The 24,175-nt window shown below is 34.8% G+C and overlaps 1 protein-coding gene across 1 annotated transcript in view; it reads left to right on the top strand.

Moving 5' to 3' along the window:
* LOC128020292 (potassium voltage-gated channel subfamily H member 7-like) overlaps nucleotides 1-24,175 on the top strand; it is an 87,029-nt gene that overhangs the window by 5,631 nt on the left and 57,223 nt on the right. The window contains exon 3 of the mRNA XM_052607137.1: nucleotides 18,604-18,759. Within this exon, the coding sequence (XP_052463097.1) occupies nucleotides 18,604-18,759 (156 nt within the window). The remainder of the gene's footprint in view (nucleotides 1-18,603; nucleotides 18,760-24,175) is intronic.

The raw sequence follows: 24,175 nt of genomic DNA, 5'->3' as shown, positions 1-24,175 counted from the left end.
CATAAATAACCATATGGTGATGGCTATTTTTGGGATAATCAAGTAAATATTTCACAAATAAAAGGAACCCACCTCATTTAAGTTTTTCTTTCTGTTACGTAATGTGAAGCAAAAAGAGCTTTAGATTATATAACACTTGAGTTTAAAACAAAAGAAACTAATTTAATAAAAAGGCAAAGTCCTGCTTAAAAAAACATTATAATGTCCACCCTTGATCTACTAAAGTACCTGATGAGAATCTGTAAAGCGGTTTCTTGTAAGCGACACCTACACCTGCTGTTTCAGACAGTTTTAACAAGGTTATAAATAACGGAGAATGAATTGATTCGCAGTCCCACGAGTCACTGTGAAAGTAAATCAATGCGTGTGTGCAGCCGACGACACAGATCAGGCCACAAAGCTGTCACGACCCCTGCTAAACAGAGTTTGTTCAGTACTTCCAGGGATGAAGGGGTTTGTGGGTAATGGGCTCTGATGTCACATCAGTGTTGTGGAGCATATGGAGATGTCAGCTCGCGTGTGGTCTTAATGGAGTCGTTACAGCGGTGCATCTGACACCTCGCTCCTGGCTCATGATGGATTACAGCGCTCATGCAAATCTGATGAGCCATCTAGGTGTATATTTATTTTGATGCACTTGCTTGTAGTGTCGTTCCTGAGCAGAATCTGCTGTTTGAATTAGTTTGGAACAAAGCTTTACTGATGAGTCAATGAGGTCTTTTTAAATTAGTGGGAATAAAATATTTTGAAAGTCATTTCCACAATGGCAAAATAGTACAGAAAAACATTTATCTGAAACATTATCAATATGCCCACTAAACACATGGTAGTATAAGGGGATTAAAACTATTTTGTGAAAGTCAATTCAGCAATGGGACAAACATTTTTTTCAAGTTTATTATAATTTTTTTTTATGCAATTTAAACAGGTATACAGGATAATAATAACATTAATAAAAATTTACAAAAATATATACATTAAAAATATTAAAATACAAAAAAAAAAAAATCAATATTATAGGATTTTTTTGTTGTTGTTGTTTAATTTAGGGGGTTAATTCTGTGTAAAGTCAATTCCATTATGGAATTTCTTTTTTTATTATTATTTCCTTTTAATTATTATTTAAAAGATACAATATACACACATGGGAGGATAATAAAACAAGCAACATTTTCTGACTTAAGAAAGCTAAAAAAAAAAAAAAATGCAATTAAAATATCATATCAATTTGTTTTTGTTTAACTAGCAGAAATACAAAAATAAATTGCGAAAGTAAATTCCGCAATAGAAAAATATTTTTCTGAAACATTATAAATTTTTCCACTAAGTTGATTAATGATTATTTTAATGAAATTGAATTTATACATTAAGGAGGACAATAAAACATTTAATAATCTAGAGAACACAATATCATTGAGTGGACTGAGCTTTTAAGCCACTTAGCAACCATCCAGAACATCCTAGCAACCGCAGCAAGATACAACGAGACATTATTTTTGGACAAATTGTAAGACAGGATTAGATGCATCCCTCACAGAAGATGCAATATCATGAGGCATTGCAACAGACTGTGTAAAACAAAAACCAACAAATTCAAGGAGGTGGATGAAACCAAAGACATGCTAATTACAAATATAATTAATTTATTATCAAACTCAATAAATAATACACTTAGCCCTTTCTGTTCTATTGCTGTCTGTGTAGAGCGTTCCAAATCAATCACTTAAGGTGGCGTTAAGCTGGGATTCAGACTGAACTCATCATCACACTGAAAGACTGTTAGCATCCACCGGAGCAGATTCAAGTCTCTGACTGTCAGAGAGGAGCAAACCAAAAAATGATTCATTATAATAAAAATCAATCAATCAGTCGATCAATCAATAACTTAACTGCGCAAGAACGTGTGTCGAAGACTGACACGGAAGCAAATTATTATAATTTTTTTTTTTGAGCACGAAATGTATTCTCGAATAGCTTCATAAATACAGTTTCTTGCATGGCAAATGAGTATCTGAGCTTCTCTACCCCTTGAAAACATAAAGATTGGATATAATGTAGCATGATCTATGCGGATCACAGGCAGAAACATGTGTGACCCGGGACCACAAAACCATGCCTTAAGAGTCAATTGTTCAAAATACAAATGAATAATTCCATTGATGTATGGTTTGTTAGGATTGGACAATATTTGGTTGATATACAACTATTTGAAAATCTGAGGGTGAAAAAAAACAATCAAAATATTGAGAAAATCGCTTTTGAATTTGTACTTTACTATTTTACTAATCAAAAATTAAGTTTTGACATATTTACGTTAGGAAATTTGCAAAATATCTTCATGGACCATGATCTTTACTTAATATCCTAATGATTTTTGGCATAAAATAAAAATTGATAATTTTGACCCTTAAAATTTATTATTATTTATTTTTTTTGCTAAAAATATACCCCAGCAACTTAAGCCCAATTTGACCAAGAGTCACATCCGATACTACTTAGTTTCTTAGTTTATCAAGAATATAAAAATAAAAACTTAAATGGAAAGTATGTGTTTTTAGTTTGTAGTTTTAGTTTCGTTATTATTATAATATACTGGGTCTAATATACAATCATTAGACCCAGTGTTATTTTAGTATCATTGATATACTATTATAGTTTTTGTTTATATTACAGTATACTTGAAATAGGTTTTATTTGTCTATTTTCACTTTAATTTTAGTCTAAGTTTTAGTAAATTAGCTGTGTTTTTGCCACTACATACTCTACATATTTAGCATTTATTTTGTATATATATGAGAAAGAAATGAGAAATATTGACTTGGCAGCTAGCTGAATTTTTTTTTAACTTAAAGTCATTTAGTGTTTATTTTATTTCAAGAGACTGTGTGCATTTCGGAATTCCCTCTTTCCTACTACTACTATTATTATTATTATTATTTTATTTTATTTTTTTACTCAAAAAAATGCTCACTTGGGATCAACACTGAGGATCAGTTTGTCCATTTTTAATGGTGGGTGAATTGAGATCTTTTACAGCCATAAATATATCTCATCGGGCATGAAAATGTATTTTTCTTTTGTCATTTTCATTGAATGGTGTAGAGGCGGCAGGAATTGAATGAGAAGAGCATCGGTGTGATGGGGAAATGGTGAGAGAAGATTCAAACTCAGGTCACCAGCACACAAACACTATTGCGCAACACGTCAGAGCACATTTAATAACCACTGAGCCATGTCTCTGACATTTTGCATTATTTTTTATAGAAACTGTATTTTAGTCCCTGTGACAATGTCATTGCATATTTGTGAGAGACAGCGCAGGTCATGTTGTCACTCGCAGTGTCTGTGTCTCTCTGTGAAACTGTCATAGAAATGTGAAAACACATCGTCATTTAGTTCCTTCAGTTAGATTTTTATGGGTGCAATTCTGGAGGAAATGAACCTAGATTTGAAGATGGTACATTTGCAGCAGATGTTTTCTTTATTAGATGGTCTGATTGGAATCATGTACATCACTAACATTCATCGAATGAATCCACGAAGCTTCAACCAGTTGCAGTTTCTGATGAAATAATTGTTTTATTTAATTGCCAAAAACATTGCATTTGTTGCTTGGTGAGTGAAAATTAAGGACCCTACATGTACTATAAAAATAATACATAATACAATTGAAAAATGCATTGAATTGATAGAAAATTGATAGACTGATATATTTTTAGTTTTATGAAATGCTCCAGTAATCTTTTACGTTTCTCAATAGTATCTCAGGTTTCTCAGCTGCATTATTTTTAACTGAAGCTATTAAAACATTTTTGTTAATTGAAATAAAGCTGAAATACAACAATATGTTAATATTGGATGAGAATATAAAATTTAAATACCCAAAATTATAAATATTCCCTTTTCAACTGACTGAAATAAGTTGAAATGCAAAATTTACTAATAAATAAAGATTAAGGAGGATTATTACATTTGACACAAACTAAAACTGAAAATAATATTAAAAGCATTAAAAAAAATGTTGTGACTTGAAATAAACTGTTAACTAGAATCAAATGTTTCACAAAAAAAAAAAAAAAAAAAAAAAAATATATATATATATATATATATATATATATATATATATATATTTATATATAATATTATATTATATTATATATTTATGTATTATCTAACTTATTTCAGCCAGTTGTAGTTGATGTACTAAATCAACTTTAACTAAAATAAAGAAATAATATATATATATATATATATATATATATATATATATATATATATATATATATATATATATATATATATATATATATATATATATATATATATATAAAAACACTAAATAATATTCCTGAAACTTTAACAAAAATGAAAATGGAAAATATAAAAACTGATTAAAATATTAATAACAACTATAGTATTATCTAAATGAAACTAAAATAACCATGAAATGGAATAAAAATGAATTAAACAAATAGAAATATAATAATAATAAAAAAATGACATAAGCACATAACAAAATTGATAGAAATTAAACTAAAAATACAATGAAAGCAACGTATAAACAAAATCTATTTACAAAAATTGATAAAAGCTATAATAGCATACAAAATTATAAAAATAACACTGGTGTGAGTCAGAGACCTCAAACATTTCTTATCAAACACTAATTAATTAACCTATTAATTATTAAGCAAGTTGAGAAAAAACGTCTCGTAATTGATGCACGTCTAAAATATGAGATGAAATATGAGATGACAGAGCAGTAAAACTCTTTCCAAACAAACATGTGTGCTGTGCATCTGTCAGAGGGGTTTCGTTTGACAATCAGTCATTGCTTCTTTATGGTGAGGTTGCTCCTCGGTGAACGTCAAAGCATGTGTTTGTTGGATCTGTCAGAGTAGCTGCTCACGAGCATCCTGTCCTTTAAAGAACAAAAGTTGGCACCGATCAAGCGTGCCGGAGCTAAAGAGATAATGAGACGCTCGCTGCAGGACCGGAGCCATGTGGCGAGCAAAGGTGTCGGGTTTCAGCCGCTCGATCTCCTCCGCGAAGGGCTTTTTCCTGGTCTTTCTGAAGGCTGCAGGGGATGGAGGGCTCTGGAGGTACAGTGCAACAGCAGGTGCAGCATGACTTCTTTTGAAAGGGGAGCATACATTATTAAAGGACTGCCACCTCTTTGGTTACCCTTGCATCTGTTATGAAACAGTGGCATGTGTTTGGCTGGTCAGATGCATGCGTGTCTGGCAGAGAGAGAGTGAGAGCGGTTGGCCAATCAAAATAAAGACCTTTCAAAACATATCACCTTTAGTTTGAGGTCAGTGGTCATCAGAATGTTCTTTAAAACAGCGACTGTTATGGATAAAGTAGTTGATATCATAGGAAAGTAGCTTATTTTTGTTGTGTACAAATGTAGATATTTGCTAAAGGGTTATTATCATTTACTAAAATAAAAACTAAAACTATAAAAAATATATATATCGATCTATATAGACAATAAAAAAAATTAAATATCAAAAACAACAATTAAAAAGTAATTCAAAACAGTAATAAAATACTGTAGTATATTAATGGTACTTAAATGGCAGTGGTTTTCAAAGCATTAAAAGACAAGTTTATTAAAAAATGTCAATATTTTTATCATTTATCTGCACTTATGTAATTTCAACCTCTACTATAAATTTTTTTCACAAAGCATAACATGTTGGGTTGAAAAGCTCATTTCCATACAACCAAAGTAGATGATTTGCCAATCTAAAAAAATAAATAAATAAATAAATAATAATAAAAAAACTGCCATATGATATAATAGATTTATAACAAATTTTTTTAACCTTGTCCATGTCTTATGGAGTAATATGATAATTTATATAAGGAATAGGACAGAAATTTAAGCTGATATTCACTCATAATTGCCAATCTGCCAGAATCGAATTCAAAAGAAATAATTTAATATGATTTTTATATTATTTGTTGCATAAAGAAACTTATTTTTTTCCATTGTAACATTGTTTTTATTATACAATGATTTTTTTTAAAGCATTAAAGTAGCTCAAAAACAAATACTACACGATATACAATTACTTCACAGTTTAAATAAAATATATATATAATTAGAATAATTTCCCCTTGCATTGTTATAATGGGAATTGGGAACAAAATACATTTATAGGCATAGTTCACCAAAAAATAATGACAGAAAAAGATTGGAAGGCACCAAAAAAAAAAGTCCATAGAAATTCCTGTGACGTAAAATAGACACAAGTTTGGATATACAGTGAAGGTATAGATCTAAAAATGAATGATGACTTGATGAAAAAAAGTTCAGGTTTCTTCTATCTTGGCAAACGCTCTCCATGCACAGCTTCCAAGAAGAAACAATTGAGATATCTCACGCATGATTTTTCTCTGAACCCTTGTGTTTAAGATTCATGGCGCACGTCTCATAAGCAGATCTGACCGGCACCAGCAGATGGCCAGTGCATTATAAAGGGCATACAGTATGTCTGTCCAACACATCAGGACCACTTCTAATGAAACAGATCTCCTCAGCTAAGGCAAGCCTTTTTGAAAGCCATCCAGAGGCAAACTAAACCATCTGCTCCTCTGCCGCTGCCAGCATCGCCTAGCGCTCCTTCTGTTCTCCACTGTAACGCAGCGAGATCGAATCTGGCTGAAACAGAGATCATGGTGATTCCATTGTGAAATCCTTATTTTTGAACAAAAGCTTTCAGAGTGGTGACTGAATTCATGAACATCGATTTGGATTGCATTATCATTGAATGAAGTGAAGACGACCAGCGACCAGTTAGTCACTGATTTACCAGACAGCGGTTTTGTGTCAAAATGCCTTCTAATAAGCTGTATTCGGACAGGACTAGTTTTCTAAACCACGTTTGAGTTTTGATTCTTATCATCTGACGTCTGCGATTTTCTAGTACCAATTCGGACGGGACTAACATCTCTGTGTTTATTACAGAGGTCGAGGGTCTGTTTTGTGCATCTGGGCATCACAGAGATCACGCGCTCTGTATGTGTGCATTGCATATAGTCATTCGGATTGATTACCATTAGTATTATTACACAATAAATACTAAATACTAAATGGTTTTTTCTTTCTTTTTTTGTGTAGTAGGCTAAACCCATGTTTAATTTTCATAAAGGTACATCTGTAAATAAAACATTATGTAACTGATTGCATAAATGAACGTGAATAATCTTACCTGATGCTGATATTACAATTGTCAGTATTAACAGTTTACGTGATCTGGCTCTTGATTTTATTATTTACATTTTTTATTATTATCATTTCTTTGCAAATATATCAAACATGCGCACGATAAGAGCATCTACGGTAATTCACGTTGGCCAAAACACAAGGAAACGCGTTGTGAAATAAAAGATCACCGTCAATCACAGACATTTGCATTCGGACGGGATTAGTTTTCTGAGAGGATCACTGAGTTTGCTGAAAAACAGTAGGTAATTTGCTCTGGAATTATCACAGAGGTTGTGTGAGAAAAACAGTTTTAAAAAATACAACTACGTTTAATAGTTATGGAGTTGCACACATGTAAAGCGAGGGGGGAAAAAATATACCGTGACCACAAATTGGGAAATCTTTCCATGAACTATTAATTAATTCCCTTGTTCCCTCATTTAGGGCCAAATTTGACTAATTTATTCCCTCGTTTAGGAACTAATTGGTACACTGTAAAAAATAAAACATGAAAAAAAAAAACACAACATGTACATAAAACAAAAATAATGGGAGTATGTTTTACTAGGAAATACTAATTTAGCTTTTCTACTTGAGAATGTTGTTTAAATCAACGTGTCTCTTGCTGTTTCTTTGTAATAATTTTTTAAATGTACCATCAAATCAATTTCTGAGTGAAACGGATATTTTTCAAAAAAAAAATTCTGTAAATAAATATAACAAAATAAATTAAAGTTACATATAATTAGATATAATATAATTAAAACAAATTAACAAACAAAAATGTTGCTTGAAATTGACATTAACAGAAAATATTAACTTTGAATATTAAATACTTTATTGATAATATGTAATATTCACATTTTAATAATAACATTTTATTATTATTTTATTGATATGTAATAATATAATTTTTGAAAAACTTTAAAAACTTATTTCAGATAGATGCCAAGGAAACATTTCTCTTTTTTAGACTGACTTACTAAAATAACAAAAATTAAAATAATGATATAAATGACAAAAACACTCAAAATATAAATATATAAAATATTAAAATATTAACAATATCAAATATAAAAACTATTTAAACTACTAATAAAATCTTAAATAGTTATACTAAAATAACACTGCGTAAGTTCCCAGAGAATGGATTCAGATAAGTTTTGGTTCCTTTATACCTCCATATACTGCTTTTTTCATGTTTCACCACAGCCATAGACATCCAGAGCTCTCTTTCAGACCTAAGGCTGATTTCTCATGATATAACCCAATGGATCATGCTGCTGTAAGACACAGATGAGGAACAAAATATGACAAATGCCTCTCGACCATTTCAGAACATGAGAGTGGGGAAAATCATCACTGGTGGTTGAGCGAAAACCTGCTCCAATGTAATAGCCAATCATTTCTGCTCATGGAGTGGGCGTGAGGCTCATCAGTCTGGAGGACAACTTCAAGCAGAGCTGATTAGAAATGAAAGTAGGCTATGTCATCTGGCTCACAGCAGCCCCAGTAACACCAGAGCAAAAAAGCTATCAGACCGCAAAAAAAAAAAAAAAGAGAGAAAGAACCAAGGAGTTAGTAGCTTTTCTAGTACCCCTCCTCCATTGTTTGTCCCTGATTGGTGGATTCCCAAACCAGTTGTGCATTAACTACAGCGAAACAGCCCCGCGACACCACTGCTGTCACAGCGCATTAGACACAAACCAGAGGAAAGAGGAACTTTCTATGCTTTTCTCATGGTCATTTATGATTTTACCAAAAAATAAAAAATAAATACAATAAAATCAAATTAATGCTGTTCTTTTGAAATCTCTGTTCATCAGTAATGTTTGCACAAAAATATGAAGCGCTACAAATATTTTTGACATTGATAATAATCAGAAATGTTTCTTGAGAAGCAAATGATTTCTGAAAGATCACGTGACACTGGAGACTGGAGTTATGATGAAAATTAATTAATAATTAATTGCTAGAAAACATTAATTTTAAATAATAATTTTTCACAATATCATTGGTATTTACTGTATTTTGATCTGTCTTGATGAACATAAGAAACTGCTTTGAAATACATAAGAAGTAAAGTTTAAATAAAATAAATTAAGTATAAAGAGTTTATATCTCGATTCTGATTATTTTTCAATTCTGAGTTTATAGTGTGCAAGTGTTACTTTTGTTTTTAAGCGTTTACATTCTTACAATTTGAACTTTTCTCCTCTAAATTATTTTTAATTGTATATTTTTATTTTTATATATACATTTTAATTTCAACTTTTTTTATTTTGAATAATAATGTCGCAATTCTGACTTATTTTTCATAGAATTCTGAGTTTCTCACTAATTATGATTTATTTTTTATTTAGAATTTACATTTACATTTAGCAATTACAATTTACAGTCTGAGTTAACATTTTACAGCTTTGATTTTTTCCTTTGAATTCTAAGTTTACATCTCACAGTTTAGACAGTTTAAACTCAAATACGAGGAAAATAATACAAATATAATATTACTCCGTGTTGGAAATGATCCTCAATAGAAATAGGTTTAGTGGGCCACCATTGCACATAAATGATATTGCACCCTCTGTCATAATTGTCTATAATGCAGAATAATGCAACACAGATTAACAGTTTCATTTATGATTGCATGGATAGGAAACAATGTTACAATTTCGGAAATATTACCTCAATAGTAATTCAGTACATTTTAGATATAGCACATATAGTTCTGTCATTTTTAAAATAAAGCTGACAATCTTTGAAAGTCCTGCAGGCAAGTCACTGGTTTTCTACAAAATGATTATTTTTTTTTTTAGTTTTTTGTCTCTAAGCTGGTCATGTGTTTTCTCCTGAGTAATGTTCAGCGACACTAGATTAAAACAGGCATCTGTGGGAGATTACCCAAACATACGCTGTTATCTGATTCCCTCTCACATGTTCATTCAGAATTCGATTGCCTGGACTCCAGACTGTCTTGTTCGTTTTGCTCAACATTAATGGAGGGACGCCGCTGTATGATTGAGCTGTTGCCTCTAAATTGCATTATGCCCAAAAACACACCAGTGAGAGACAATGCTGCAACCCTTCACCTGGGGTCATCAGACTTTGATGGCTTGTCTCGTGAATGAAAAGCCTCTCGTTTGTGGGAGTTATAGAGTGAAACCTATCCCTCCGCTCAGTAATGATTTAACACAGTCTTTCCTGAAGGTATGACCATTACGGACCTATTTTTAGCCTTCAAAAGCTGCCCAGTGAATGAAACCAAATCTGTTCTCCCTTGTGATGGACGAGCTCAACTGCTTGAGTCCGAGATGAAATTATAAAGAAAAAAAGTGAAGATTACTGAAATGTTTTATTTTACATGCTCCAATTTTTTTATGTTGCTGCTCTAGTAAATTTCCTTGTCACGTTGTAATGCATTCACACTGAATAAGCCAGTAAAATAATGCTTAAATGATGAGGATTTGGCAGGTTTTATGACACCCTACTTGATAATGAAGCACAGCTTTCTATTGAAGATCATCATGTCAGGACTTGCCAGTCACATCTGTCCTGAAAGTGACAAAAGTTCTGTTATATGCCGTTATTAATATCTGTTATTAAACACTGAAATAATGCATGTTTTCTCAAAGCGCCAGTACTCATACTGTATGATGCATATATCATAAATCAATATCGACAGGGCCTTAGCTACCATATGCATCACAGCTTGATCTCATAAATGTTACGTACAAATGGTAACAAATTATTATGTAAAATTATGCACATTTGTAAAGTACATTATGGATGTATCAACAGCATGTAAAATGCAAAAGTACTATAATTACTGCAAAAATGCACAACATAATTCTCTGCCATACTTGTTATAACTGAATCAGTATATATGCTAATTTAAGTTATATAAATATGTATGTATTGTTTTCCATATTTAATTCCAATTATTTCCAAAAAATGCAATGAAAATTTTCCCTTTGTGTCGATTTATCCTTACAGCTGGACCTCATAAATGCTAAACAATTATTATATTCATATAATAAAATATGCATAATTAAAAATAATATGCAATATAAAAATATTTGCACGGGTACAATTTAGAATTTCTGAACTTTCTTATATGAAAACTGCATGCGTTTTAGATGCTGTCAATATGTTAATAACGTATGTTTAAGTGTTTTTGCAAATGCCAAATCCTGCCAAATCCTTTTTGCAATTTTTTTTTTTTATTATTATTATTTTTTTTTTTTGGAAAAGCAATCAGGGAGTGAAAAAAAATACGTTCTGTATTATACTTTTAGGTATAGGCAAGATCTCAAGTGCCAATGAAAAGACTGATATAAAAATAGCTTACAATTACTTACAAACTTAATGGCCAATGAAATGTGTGTGTGTGTGTGTGACTTGTACATTTTCAAACAGTACATTTTGCTCTGGGTGTAAGTCTTCATTCACAAGGTCGTCAGTGAAATGCATACTTGTATTTTGATGACTGCTATTGTTTTAATTATTGATGGTGGAAATAGGAATCTAATGAAATTTCCATCATCTTGAAAGGGGAACTGCATTTATATCAAGAGCCATTTATGTGCAGGCAAGTGCAGCAGATGCCGAGTCTTTAATATACTGTCATTAGCTTCACTTTGTTCGTTGCTTTGCTCTCAGTATCACAGCGAGAGCGATTAGCGTTAGCTTTCCTCAAGAACATGCAGCTCAAAGAGCACTGACAATTTAAAAGTGAAAGGAATTGATAGATAAACACATGCTGGTCCCAATGCCGTAAACTGGGAGAAACTGGTAGCTAATCTTCTTATGTTGACATTGGTGAAGCTGTTTGGGAAGCTGAGAGGAAGTTTGGTGACAGATTGTCATTTTAATTAGTGACAGATTATTGTATCAGACAATATATGGCCAATCTGAGATTATACAGCCATTGGCTGGTTGGTTTTTGTTGATTAGAAGTGTTCATTCTGTCCCAAAAATCTTCTGACACTCTTGTTAATGGATAAAATACATTTTGTTCTCAGTATTTCTTGTCAATTTTAGTTCAGCTTGAGTAATAATTGTGTACAGTAAGTGTTCATTTGATTTCAGTAGTCTTATGTACATCAGTGTTATTAACGAAAACTAAAGCTAATAAAAGCTGATAATAAATTCCAATATGAATAATTAAAACATATAAAATGTACAAAACGTAAAAAATTGAAATGTTCAAATATTTTTTAAATAAAAAAGTTTAAAATAAGTACTATATTTTAATATAACTACTATAAGCAAGTATTATAAATAAATAAGTACTATTATTATTATAAATAAATAGGCTACTCAATTATTAACTCAAATAAAAATAAAGCTAAATAGAAATACTTAAAAAATTACAAAAGCGCATAACAAAATTATCCTTCTCACGGCATTAGCTGCACCATCCTGTCAAAAGGAAAATGCATTATTATTATGATTTGTTTAAAGAAGAAGAATTTGTTATATTATTATTGAATATCTGATTAACTGAAACAAACGTAAACAGTTTTATAGATAAACAGGAGCTGTATTTGCATGCGTGTATAGATGAAAACAGCTGCTCAAGGACTATTCCAAGATGGCCATGAGTGACTGACATAAAGCCAATCTTTCATGTCTCATTTTTCCTATCCCATCCTGCTCTTTTCTAATGGCAGTTGACCTTTTGAAAAGCACATATCCATCAACGACTAATCACAACCAGCGTTTTACATTTTCTGAAGAAAACGTAAGTGCTATACTCATCTTGTTCTGTGCTGTTCAGTGCTGAAGCCCAGGAGGAGATGAAGAGTACAGTGAGCTGGAAAAACAGTAAATCCATAAGGTATCAAAGACAGTTTGTCAGGAGTTTTGGTTCCTTGCCACTGTCACCTTTGGCTTGCTATGTTGGGGTTTAAAAGATAGTTCATATTCAGTAATGATATTGATTTAACTGCACTGACACGATCAGATGAGAACAAAGTTAGAAGAGAATTGAGCTGGGAAATGAAACTTTGCAACATCAACACTAGCTATTTTTTCATCCTAAGTTTTGAATTTAACCCAGGTGCAAACATTGGATTTATTGCATAAAGCTTTTCTGAATAATGCAGTGTTTCCATCCCATGCGCTCAAGAGAATAAAATCTCAAGGCTGTTCAGTGCAATGCTGTAAGCCAGAGCGCACAGACAAAACAATGTTATCTTGAATTGGGATACCTGATGTTTGCGTTACTGGACATTCCCACAATGCATCATCAGTGACCACTGGTGACAGCCAAATCTCCTTAAAAATAAAAAGACTTTTGGTCATTATACGTAAGCCAGATTCTTTAGAATAGAGGTGCCTTTCAGCATGGTACAGGACGTAAGACATCTTCATTAAACTCGCGCAGACACACAGCCATTCCATCCAGACATGGCAGGTACCAAGTCCCGCTGCACACAGTGCAACCCAAAAATAAATTAAACATTATATGATAGCCGTTAGAATCATAAAAAATCACGTATTTGAAGGTGAAGAGTGCAATTTCTGTGCAACAAGCGGAAACGCTGCAAACAGGCTTTTTTTTTTTATTCCATTTTATGACACTAGTGCTGCTGAAATCAGGGTTTTATATATATATATATATATATATATATATATATATATATATATATATATATATATATATTTATATAAATAAGATTGTCGGCTCTTTTTTGCATAGAAAAGAGCATTGCGTTAGCAGTGCAAAAGGTTGTGGGTTCGATTCCCATGGAACACCTTACTTAAAAAAATGAATGCACTGTAAGTACCCACGGCAGGTACCAAGTCCCGCTGCACACAGTGCAACCCAAAAATAAATTAAACATTATATGATAGCCGTTAGAATCATAAAAAAATCATGCAAAATCAATAAAAAAAATCAATGCAAAAGGTTGTGGGTTCGATTCCCATGGAACACGTTATGTAAAAAAATGAATGCACTGTAAGTCCCTTTGGATAAAAGGGTCTGCTAAATGCATAAATGTAAAAAAAAGACTTGTCAGTATCTCAGACTATTCCTCTTGACCTCTCTCCCTCAACTTTACCTGCATCAAGACACCAGATCTTTGTGTATCACATCTCTGTTCCGTGTCTTTTATCAGTGAAACAGCGTCTGCGGTGTCTTTATCTGTGTCTCCGTCAGGCCGTGAGATACCACAGACCAATTACACCACTTTACTGTGTGAAGCATCATCAACTTAATGGCACTAAACATACGAGAGACCTGGTTCAGTAACGTTTAGCGTATCATTATCTTTAACTGTTGCTGATGAATCGTGTGAAAACACAGTCTGGATATTTATTTATTTATTTATTTATTTTTTGTTAGTTGCTGAAGGCCACATTTCTTGTTTTTATTCAGTTGATGTAGTAAAAAAAAACTGATGTAAAATGTATAAAAACTATAGAGACATAATAAAAATCTAATAAATAAAATAAAAAAGAACAAAAAGCTAAACCTTAAAATTAAAATGATAAGAACAGATACTAAAATCAATCAATAAATATTAAAATAACACACAACTTGACTAGATCATATTTGTGAAAGTCTGGTGTAAAATTAATTATATGAAAATGCTTCAAATGTTTCTGCACAACAGGGATAACTCTGTTTCTTTAGTTAGTGTGTTAAAGTTGTATTACTAGTTGTAAAGCAGCGATACAAGACCTGACTGACCTGCAGTGGTGCCAAGAACTGTCAAACAGACGGACTGGAAAGCAGATACTTGATCTTTTCCATAATTAATTTGAGAAAGAGGCATCATAGTGTCATTAGCGAGTGGAAATGTTGTGAAACACAAATGTCATGATTTTAACACTGTAAATAATTCATTTGTCAAGACCTCATTTGTAAATTAGCATTTAAATTAGAAAGGATCTGTCTGGATGTGACACGATCTCTTGAACAGAGGTGTCAATGTCAGGTATTAAATGATTTTAATATAGTATTAGTGCACTTTTAAAAATGACCTAATGTTTGCATAAAATCAAACATATTGCATTACCTCATTGACTTAAATAAATTATTTTCATCTAGATGTTTGCACATGAAGAATATATTTTAGGTGTTGAAAAAAAAAAACATTTTAATAACAGAGCTTTTTGCAGTTTAAAAAGAGGAAAATGCATTATAGAAACTGAAAAAAATATATATTTATAAAAATATATATATATTTTTTTTTATTTAAATGTTAATTTTATAAAGAAATAAAATAAAGTTATTAAATTAAAAATGAAAATAAATATTTTGCAGATTAATATACTGTTTTTGTCTAATACAGCACTTTTTACATTTTTATATTTAAAGCACCTTATAAGATGCATCTCTATTTTTGACACTCATACTAGCCACATATGCAAGCCATGTCCTAAAGTTTTCATAAAATGAAATGAATTTCGTAGAAAGACTGAAAAAATCAAACATGAGTATGGATGTCTGTCCTGAACGGTGCTGCTAACAGTTATATTTAGTTGGACAGCAAGCATGCTGCTAATGAAGACTAGCGATGGTTTCCTCCAGACAGAGGAGCGAGAGATGTTTGAACATGTGTCTGCGAGCCTGAACAGACACTGCATTTGCCTGTTACACAGTGAGAATCTCTTGATCCGTGTGCAAATGGCACATCAGGTGTGCTCGCTGAAAAAGCAAGCGAAAGGGTTTGGTCGAGACAGATGTCTTTGGGAACACACATTCTTCATAAGAGCTCAATACTGAGGGGGGAAATCAGTGTGATGAATTACGGTCCTGGCAAAGAATGCAATCTGGCATATTTACAGAGAAAGTGTGTGTGTTGTGTGGAAAAGAATGAAAAAATTACTTAATTTATCTAACAAATACAGTGCTATACCAGAAACACTATGTGCAAAAGCAAAAAAAATATATTTTAATGTTATTTATTTTATTTAAATGTACATTTAATACAAACATTTTAAAAATCTTAATATTTATAGTCTAATGTTCATTTTCTAGATTTGTATATATATATATATATATATATATATATATATGATTAAGGTTTTGTGCTGTATAATTTTTTTTTTTTTTTTTTTTCGTCACCCACAAAATGTGCTTCATTTGCTAACATATAAATTAACTGGTTTTATTAAAGTCAATTATATGACAGAACCAACTTCAAAACAGTAGGGAGCACCAACAAAAAAAATATTTTTTGAAGTCAGATCAGATAGAATTAGACCATTTTTATAATTTCAGCAGCATTTGTGTCACCAAGTGAAATCCCAATATATTTATTATTTTCTAGAATGTGTCATTTTGTAACTTTTCATTATCTAGAAACCACTGTACGTGCACAATTTCGTATCCAGTTATCACAATTGAATGGAAAAAAAGAAAAGGAAAAAGCATGGAAATTCATTGGTTGAATTTGCTACCAAATTTGCCCATCTGTCCATTACCTAAACCACACATAAACACCACTTTCTAAAATTGTGTGCCGTGTAAAACAGGCCGAATGCTTCACTTCAATAAGCTGCACATTCAGTTTTACATTCAGGCTATCTATTTTCAGTTTGATATATGAGCACATGGCTGAAATCATTTTGTGATCGTATCTTCTCATTGACAGGACGTGATGTTCTTCATGTCCAGAGGATTTTCCGAGCTATTTCCCCTCTACATCCTCATCAGGTTTATACTGAACATGCAGATTCAATTACGTTTGAGCAGAGTTGCCGCAGAATATTCCACACCTCATTTGATCCATTTTTCTTGCCGGTGTTGTTTTAGAAGTATTAATGATACCTGCTGGTGCTGGAGACGTTGATGTACTGCTCAGGATGCGGGAAATGCTTAGTGCAGCATGTTTAAGACGATCCCCAGACGATCCCCTGCTTGTGTCCGGTATGAGCTTCAGCTCATTGTTTGACTCCTTCTGGCTCTGACTGTGAGCACGAGGAGGGTCTGCACGATTAGAAAGAATACATTAACATTCAAAACAGAGTGTAAAGTCTTTTATAATGTTACTAAATATTTCTATTTCAAATAAATTCTGTTCTTTTAAACTATTTTTCATTCATAAAAGAGCCCTGAAACAAAACACAGTTTGCACAAAAACATACGAAGCAGCAAATAATCCAAAATGTGTCTTAAGCAGCAAATCACTATTAGAATGATTTTTGAATGATCATGTGACACTGAAGAGTCATGATGATGAAAATTCAACTTTGATCACGGGAATAAATGACATTTTACAAGCTATTCAAATAGAAAACAGCTATTTTAAATTGCAATCATATTTTCCAATATTACTGTTCTTACTGTATTTCTAATCAAATGAATGCAGCCTTGCAGAGCCAAAGCAAAAACACTTCTGTCAAAAACATTGAAAAGAAATTTAAAATGACTCTGGTTATGTAATGATCGGTTCATAAAAAAAAAAATGTTTCACCTTTTGCAATATTTTTTGTAAACACGCAGACTGATATTTTTACCCATTGTGTTCATGCCATAAACAGTGCCATAAACAGTTTTTAAGGCATCATCATGTCAATGTCTCCATCAGCATCCAGGACCGATACTATCTGTATATCATGTCAGTCACGATCTTTCATACAAACACCCAAACATTTTAATAATCCATCAGTGCAGCAGATATGAGGAGCCTGAGCATTTTTGTGTCCTTTCATTGCTAAAGGGGCTTTGGGAGTGAACTCAATGAGCGAGAGATAAGGATTGGACTAAAAAAGGAAAAAAGATAAGAGGAGAACATTGGCGTCCATGTGGACAGATTCATTGTGCTGTAGTGCCTGTCACAGGAGCTGCAGAATAAGGGCAGCTAAACAGGGCTAAGCCTACAGAGAGAAGCACAGGCTGTGACCTCTGACCTCCACTGCATTTATCCATGATCACAGCCTCCAGCTCAGGACACGGCCGCTGTCTCTCTCTCTTTTCACTGGTGCTGTCTCACTGGATGTCAGTGCTACAGTTGGTTTTTCAATAATACTAAACTAGCACGAGTTTCATACAGTTAATGTAACTTGCACATCATTTTAAGTCATGCCAATTTAACCCATAAAGTACTCACACACTCTCTGAGAGATGACCTTCAATGCAAAACTGAAAAGGTGGCTCCAAAATGGTGATATGAACTGAACCGTGGCAGTGGTGTATCATACAAGGGAATATTTTCAGGGAATAACAGCTTAAATTTATCCCTCATCCTCTTGATTTGTAAGTTTAAAATATCTAGTTGTCTTCTGTTTCCTTCGCAGCTCTCAGTATGATCGACTGTGACATTTATCTTCATTATCAAGTTAGATGTGTAACGAGGAGTGGAAACTCAACCAAATTAACAAAATCAAATTAGTGTTTGTGTTTGTAAAAACTAAATATGTTCCTCTTGTAGGTTCAGACTTCCAGTGCAAAACTCACATCATCCCAGTGAAGAACCAGGAAGGAGTTGTGATGATGTTCATCTTGAACTTCGATTATGTTCTAGACGAGGAGAACAGCGACTCTTTGGAGAGACTGAAACTCATGCCGCCTGCCAATTCTGAAATTAGTGAGTGCAAATTGAGTTTATTAATATTCTTTTTATTTATGCATTTTTATTATTTGTATTTATTTATTTTATTGTAATGCAAGATTTCTTACATAGATTTTTCCCTGCTAGCTGCTCTTTCTGCAAATATTTATTTTGTCTGTTTCTGCATGTTTAAAAATCCTTCAATCTAGAGTTTAAAACCATGATCCAAACCAACCAGCCCTAAAACTCTGATATGAGGAATAAAGTATTTAAAAACATTGAGGTAAAAAGTATAACATCTACAAACCCGATTCCAAAAAAGTTGGGACACTGTACAAATTGTGAATAAAAACAGAATGCAATGATGTGGAAGTTAAGTCAAATTTCAATATTTTATTCAGAATACAACATAGATTACTTTAAATGTTTAAACTGAGAAAATAAGTTGATTTTAAATTACGTCATCAACACATCTCAAAAAAGTTGGGACAAGGCCATGTTTACCACTGTGTGACATCTCCTCTTCTTTTTATAAACGTCTGGGGACTGAGGAGACAAGTTGCTCAAGTTTGGGAATAGGAATGTAGTCCCAGTCTTGTCTAATACAGGCTTCTAATTGCTCAACTGTCTTAGGTCTTCTTTGTCGCATCTTCCTCTTTATGATGAGCCAAATGTTTTCTATGGGAGAAAGATCTGGACTGCAGGCTGGCCTTTTCAGTACCCGGATCCTTCTTCTACGCAGCCATGATGTTATAATTTATGATGTATGTGGTCTGGTATTGTCATGTTGGAAAATGCAAGGTCTTCCCTAAAAGAGACGACGTCTGGATGGGAGCATATGTTGTTCTAGAACTTGGATATACCTTTCAGCATTGATGATGCCTTTCCAGATGTGTAAGTTGCCCATGCCACACACACTCATGCAACCCCATACCATCAGAGATTCAGGCTTCTGAACTGAGCGCTGATAACAACTTGGGTTGGCCTTGTCCTCTTTAGTCCGGATGACATGGTGTTCCAGTTTTCCAAAAAGAACTTCAAATTTTTATTTGTCTGACCACAGAACAGTTTTCCACTTTGCAACATTTTAAATGAGCCTTGGCCCAGAGAAATCGCCTGAGCTTCTGTATCATGTTTAGATATGGCTTCTTTTTTGACCTATAGAGTTTGGATTGTGTTCACCGACAATGTTTTCTGGAAATATTCCTGAGCCCATGTTGTGATTTCCATTACAGTATCATTCCTGTATGTGATGCAGTGTCGTCTAAGGGCTGAAGATCATGGGCATCCAGTATGGTTTTCTGGCCTTGACCCTTACGCACAGAGATTGTTCCAGATTCTCTGAATCTTTGGATATTATGCACTGTAGATGATGATAACTAGAATTTGGCTACAGTTTTCGTATTCCTCTTGTTAAGCCACTCCTGAACCACAGACAACTTCAGAGGCATCTTACCTGGGCTAAGGAAAGGGCTAAGGAAAATATGAACAGGACTGTTGCCCAGTGGACCAAAGTCCAAAGAGTGGAGAAGCTCATAGCCCAAGTTGCTTGAAGTCCAGTTTTAAGTTTCCACAGTCTGTGATGATTTGGGGTGCAATGTCATCTGCTGGTGTTGGTCCATTGTGTTTTTTGAAAACCAAAGTCATTGCACCTGTTTACCAAGAAATCTTGGAGCACTTCATGCTTCCTTCTGCTGACCAGCTTTTTGAAGATGCTGATTTCATTTTCAAGCAATATTTGGCACCTACCCACACTGCCAAAAGCACCAAAAGTTGGTTAAATGACCATTGTGTTGTTGTACTTGACTGGCCAGCAAACTCACCAGACTTGAACCCCAGAGAGAATCTTTGGGCTATTGTCAAGAGGAAGATGAGAAACAAGAGAGCAAACAATGCAGATGAGCTGAAGGCCACTGTCAAAGAAACCTGGGCTTCCAGACCACCTCAGCAGTGCCACACACTGATCACCTCCATGTCATGCATATATATATATATATATACACATATATAATGTTTTGTCGCTTGCTTGAACAGCTTATTATACAATCCTAGAAGTCAAATGCATGAACAATATGTTGTTTTTATTCATTAAGTTTAAACTAATGTCTATGACTATGAAAGATTGTTACTGTACTGTGATGAAAGTCACAATGCACTGCAGACGGAGTATGTGTGAAACAGGCATGCATCTTGTTGAGGTTTCCGTTGGGAAACTTCAGCTGCATCCATGTTAGCACGTCATGTTTGATATGGTAATTTCACAGTAGGCTTTTTACGATACAAATCATTGCAAAGCAACTTTGCAGAAAATTAAGTTTCCACTATATTTAGTAGTAGCTTATCAGTGGTGACTGTCAGTTCATGTACATATGGCAGATTTTTTTGGAAAAATCAATTAAAGGCTTAGTCAAAGAGACTATGAAAGCTATCAGCAGCAATTATTATATGATGCAATCACACTTACAGCTAAATTTGTTAGTTCTGTATGTTGTTTCAGGGTTAGCATCATCTGAGGTCTTCTGAGGGGTTGGCATCATCTCTTCTCAGGTGTTCTGGAACGAGACTGGAGCTTGCCCCATATCTATGGGATTTAAATCCCGTGGCAAAACAGAGAAACAAATAGAGACATAATTAGCATAGCTGCTGTTCCAACCAATTCAAATGAATTAGTTTCAGATACAGAACTGTAGTCCAAAATTATGAGATTTATTATTTGAATGCTAGGTGAAAGAGATGTGTTTTTAGTCTAGATTTAAACAGAGAGAGTGTCTCTGAATCCCAGACATTATCAGAAAGGCTATTCCAGAGTTTGGGAGCCAAATGCGAAAAAACTCGACCTTCTTTAGTGCGCTTTGCTATCCTAGGTTCTACCAAAAGTCCAGCATATGGATTGTAGCATGAAGGCTAGTTAGGCAGAAGCTAAATCATTAAGGGCTTTGCAAATTGCAAATTGTAATCCAAGAGATTATGTGTACTGTTTTTTGGTTCAATAAGTAATATCTCAGATTTGACTCTTATAACTCTGATTAACTTTTTCTGATTTAATAGGAGAAAATTATTGGTCATCCAATCTTTTAAGGTTTTAATTATCTTAGATAATTTAGAAGTTTCATCTGATCTCGTTGAGATATAGTTGAGTATCATCAGCGTAACAGTGGAAACTAATGCCGTATTTTCTAATACTATTACCAAGGGGCAACATGTATATTAAAAATAGCTGAGAACCTAGGACAGATCCTTGTGGCACTCAATATTTTACTGGTGATGAATGAGATGACTCCCCATTTAAATAAACAAAGTTGTAGCGATCGGACAGGTTGAATCTAAACCATCTTAAAGCCTGTCCTTGAATACCTGTATAGTTTTGTAATCTATCTATGAGTTTGTCATGATCTATGGTGTCAAACGCAGCACTAGGATCAATATTTTATATATATATATATATATATATATATATATATATATATATATATATATGTGGCGAGTGGGGCGGGGCCAAGAGGCGTGGGAACGAGGAGTGAGGCCAGGTGTAGTGATTGGAGATGAGCTACACCTGCGCCCCACCGCCGGTCTTGAGTCCCACGTAGGAGATGGAAGGATATAAAACTGGAGTGACGACCGTGAAGGACGAGAGAGGACCAGGCCTGGGACATTATTTTATGTGTTTGCTTTTTATTTGTGCGCGTCAGTCGCCGTGAGGGGCTGACGCGCTGTTTTGTTTATTTTGGATATTAAAATGATTTTGATTGTGCGCCGGTTCCCGCCTCCTTCTTCCCGATGAATATGGAGATTTGTAAATTGTTACAGTGGTGCCGAAACCCGGGAGAAGGAGGGACGCGCTGCTGAAGATCCCTCACCACTGTGGTGAATCCGCGGTGCCCTCGAGCAGGCGAGGTATGTGCCGCCAGGGACGCTCGAGGCGGTGGGCTGGAGCGAGTTGCCGGGGACGGGCGAGCTTGCTGCTGGCCGCCCACGATATGGAGGGGCGGCTGCCGTCCGTGAGGGAGCGGAGGAGTCGGCGCCGTTCGCCAGGGGGCCGGAGCCTGCTGCCTCCGCGAAGGAATCCGGAGGGGCAGGGAAGGGGGGACTCCTGCCGGCTGCCCAAAACCGGAGGAGCCGTCGCCGTCCATCGGGCGGCGGAGGAGTGTCGCGCCGTCCGCCGAGGGCCGTCCAGTGCCACCGCCAGGCACCGCGGAGGAGATCACCCAGCTGGTGGAGGGCCGAGCAGCAGTGCGTCTGGGAACCGGATTTTTTTTTTTTTTCTCTCTCCCCTCTCTCGTCCTTGTCGCTCCTCCTTCCATCTCCTTTTCTCTCGCCTCGTCTGTCCTACCCCCAGGTTCCTGCAGGTCCCCGTGAGCGGTCCCCCCCCGGAGGGGAAGGGGGGGGGGGGAGTAGAGCGCAGTCTCGAGGGTACCCCCCGGCTTGCGAGGGGCGATGGGGGTATGTGGCAAGTGGGGCGGGGCCGAGAGGCGTGGGAACGAGGAGTGAGGCCAGGTGTAGTGATTGGAGATGAGCTACACCTGCGCCCCACCGCCGGTCTTGAGTCCCACGTAGGAGATGGAAGGATATAAAACTGGAGTGACGACCGTGAAGGACGAGAGAGGACCAGGCCTGGGACATTATTTTATGTGTTTGCTTTTTATTTGTGCGCGTCAGTCGCCGTGAGGGGCTGACGCGCTGTTTTGTTTATTTTGGATATTAAAATGATTTTGATTGTGCGCCGGTTCCCGCCTCCTTCTTCCCGATGAATATGGAGATTTGTAAATTGTTACAATATATATATATATATATATATATATATATATATATATATATATATATATATATATATATATATATATATATTAGGGCTTGCACAGACTAGTCGAGTAGTCAAGTGATTGATGATTTTGTGTGATTAAACCTTAAAAAAAAAAGTTTGATTTTTTTAGTAGTAGGCTATGTACATTCTGCTGAACAATAGAAATACATCTCTGGCAAATACTTGTCTAAAACAGGACTTTTATTTCTTGGGCTTCTATACTCTTTGGTTTTACTCAAACGGTCATGACGTGACTGTCAGAGCAGTTCTGGAGATGTTGTTCATGTGTTCTCGTCTTATTTAGCGAGACAGCAGACGCTGAAATTACCGCGAGCGTCACGTGCGCTTCAGTGTGTGTTAATAAAGGAAGTCTCGCTTCTGCTCCATTCATTGACAGAGACACGCAGAACATGCAGGATTCATATTTAAATAGACTGTCCCGGCTTAATATTTACAGATATTAGTCCATCACGTGAGATCACGTGGTTGGCTGGCTGCTATCAGCGACTACTGAGAGGGGCCCCCTTGAGGGGGATCCCGATAACAGTGTCATTACACGTAACTGCATTGACGATCAAAGGGGCACTCACACAGTGTCGTTGCATTTTATTCTTAACCAGTCGTTGTCTTGGGGCCCCAGGCCAGCTCGGG

This window comes from Carassius gibelio, chromosome A9 (assembly GCF_023724105.1).
Source record: "Carassius gibelio isolate Cgi1373 ecotype wild population from Czech Republic chromosome A9, carGib1.2-hapl.c, whole genome shotgun sequence".
Classification (NCBI taxonomy): domain Eukaryota; kingdom Metazoa; phylum Chordata; class Actinopteri; order Cypriniformes; family Cyprinidae; genus Carassius; species Carassius gibelio.
The sequence above is the reverse complement of the archived record's forward strand: the minus strand, read 5'-3'. Positions and strand labels throughout refer to the sequence as shown.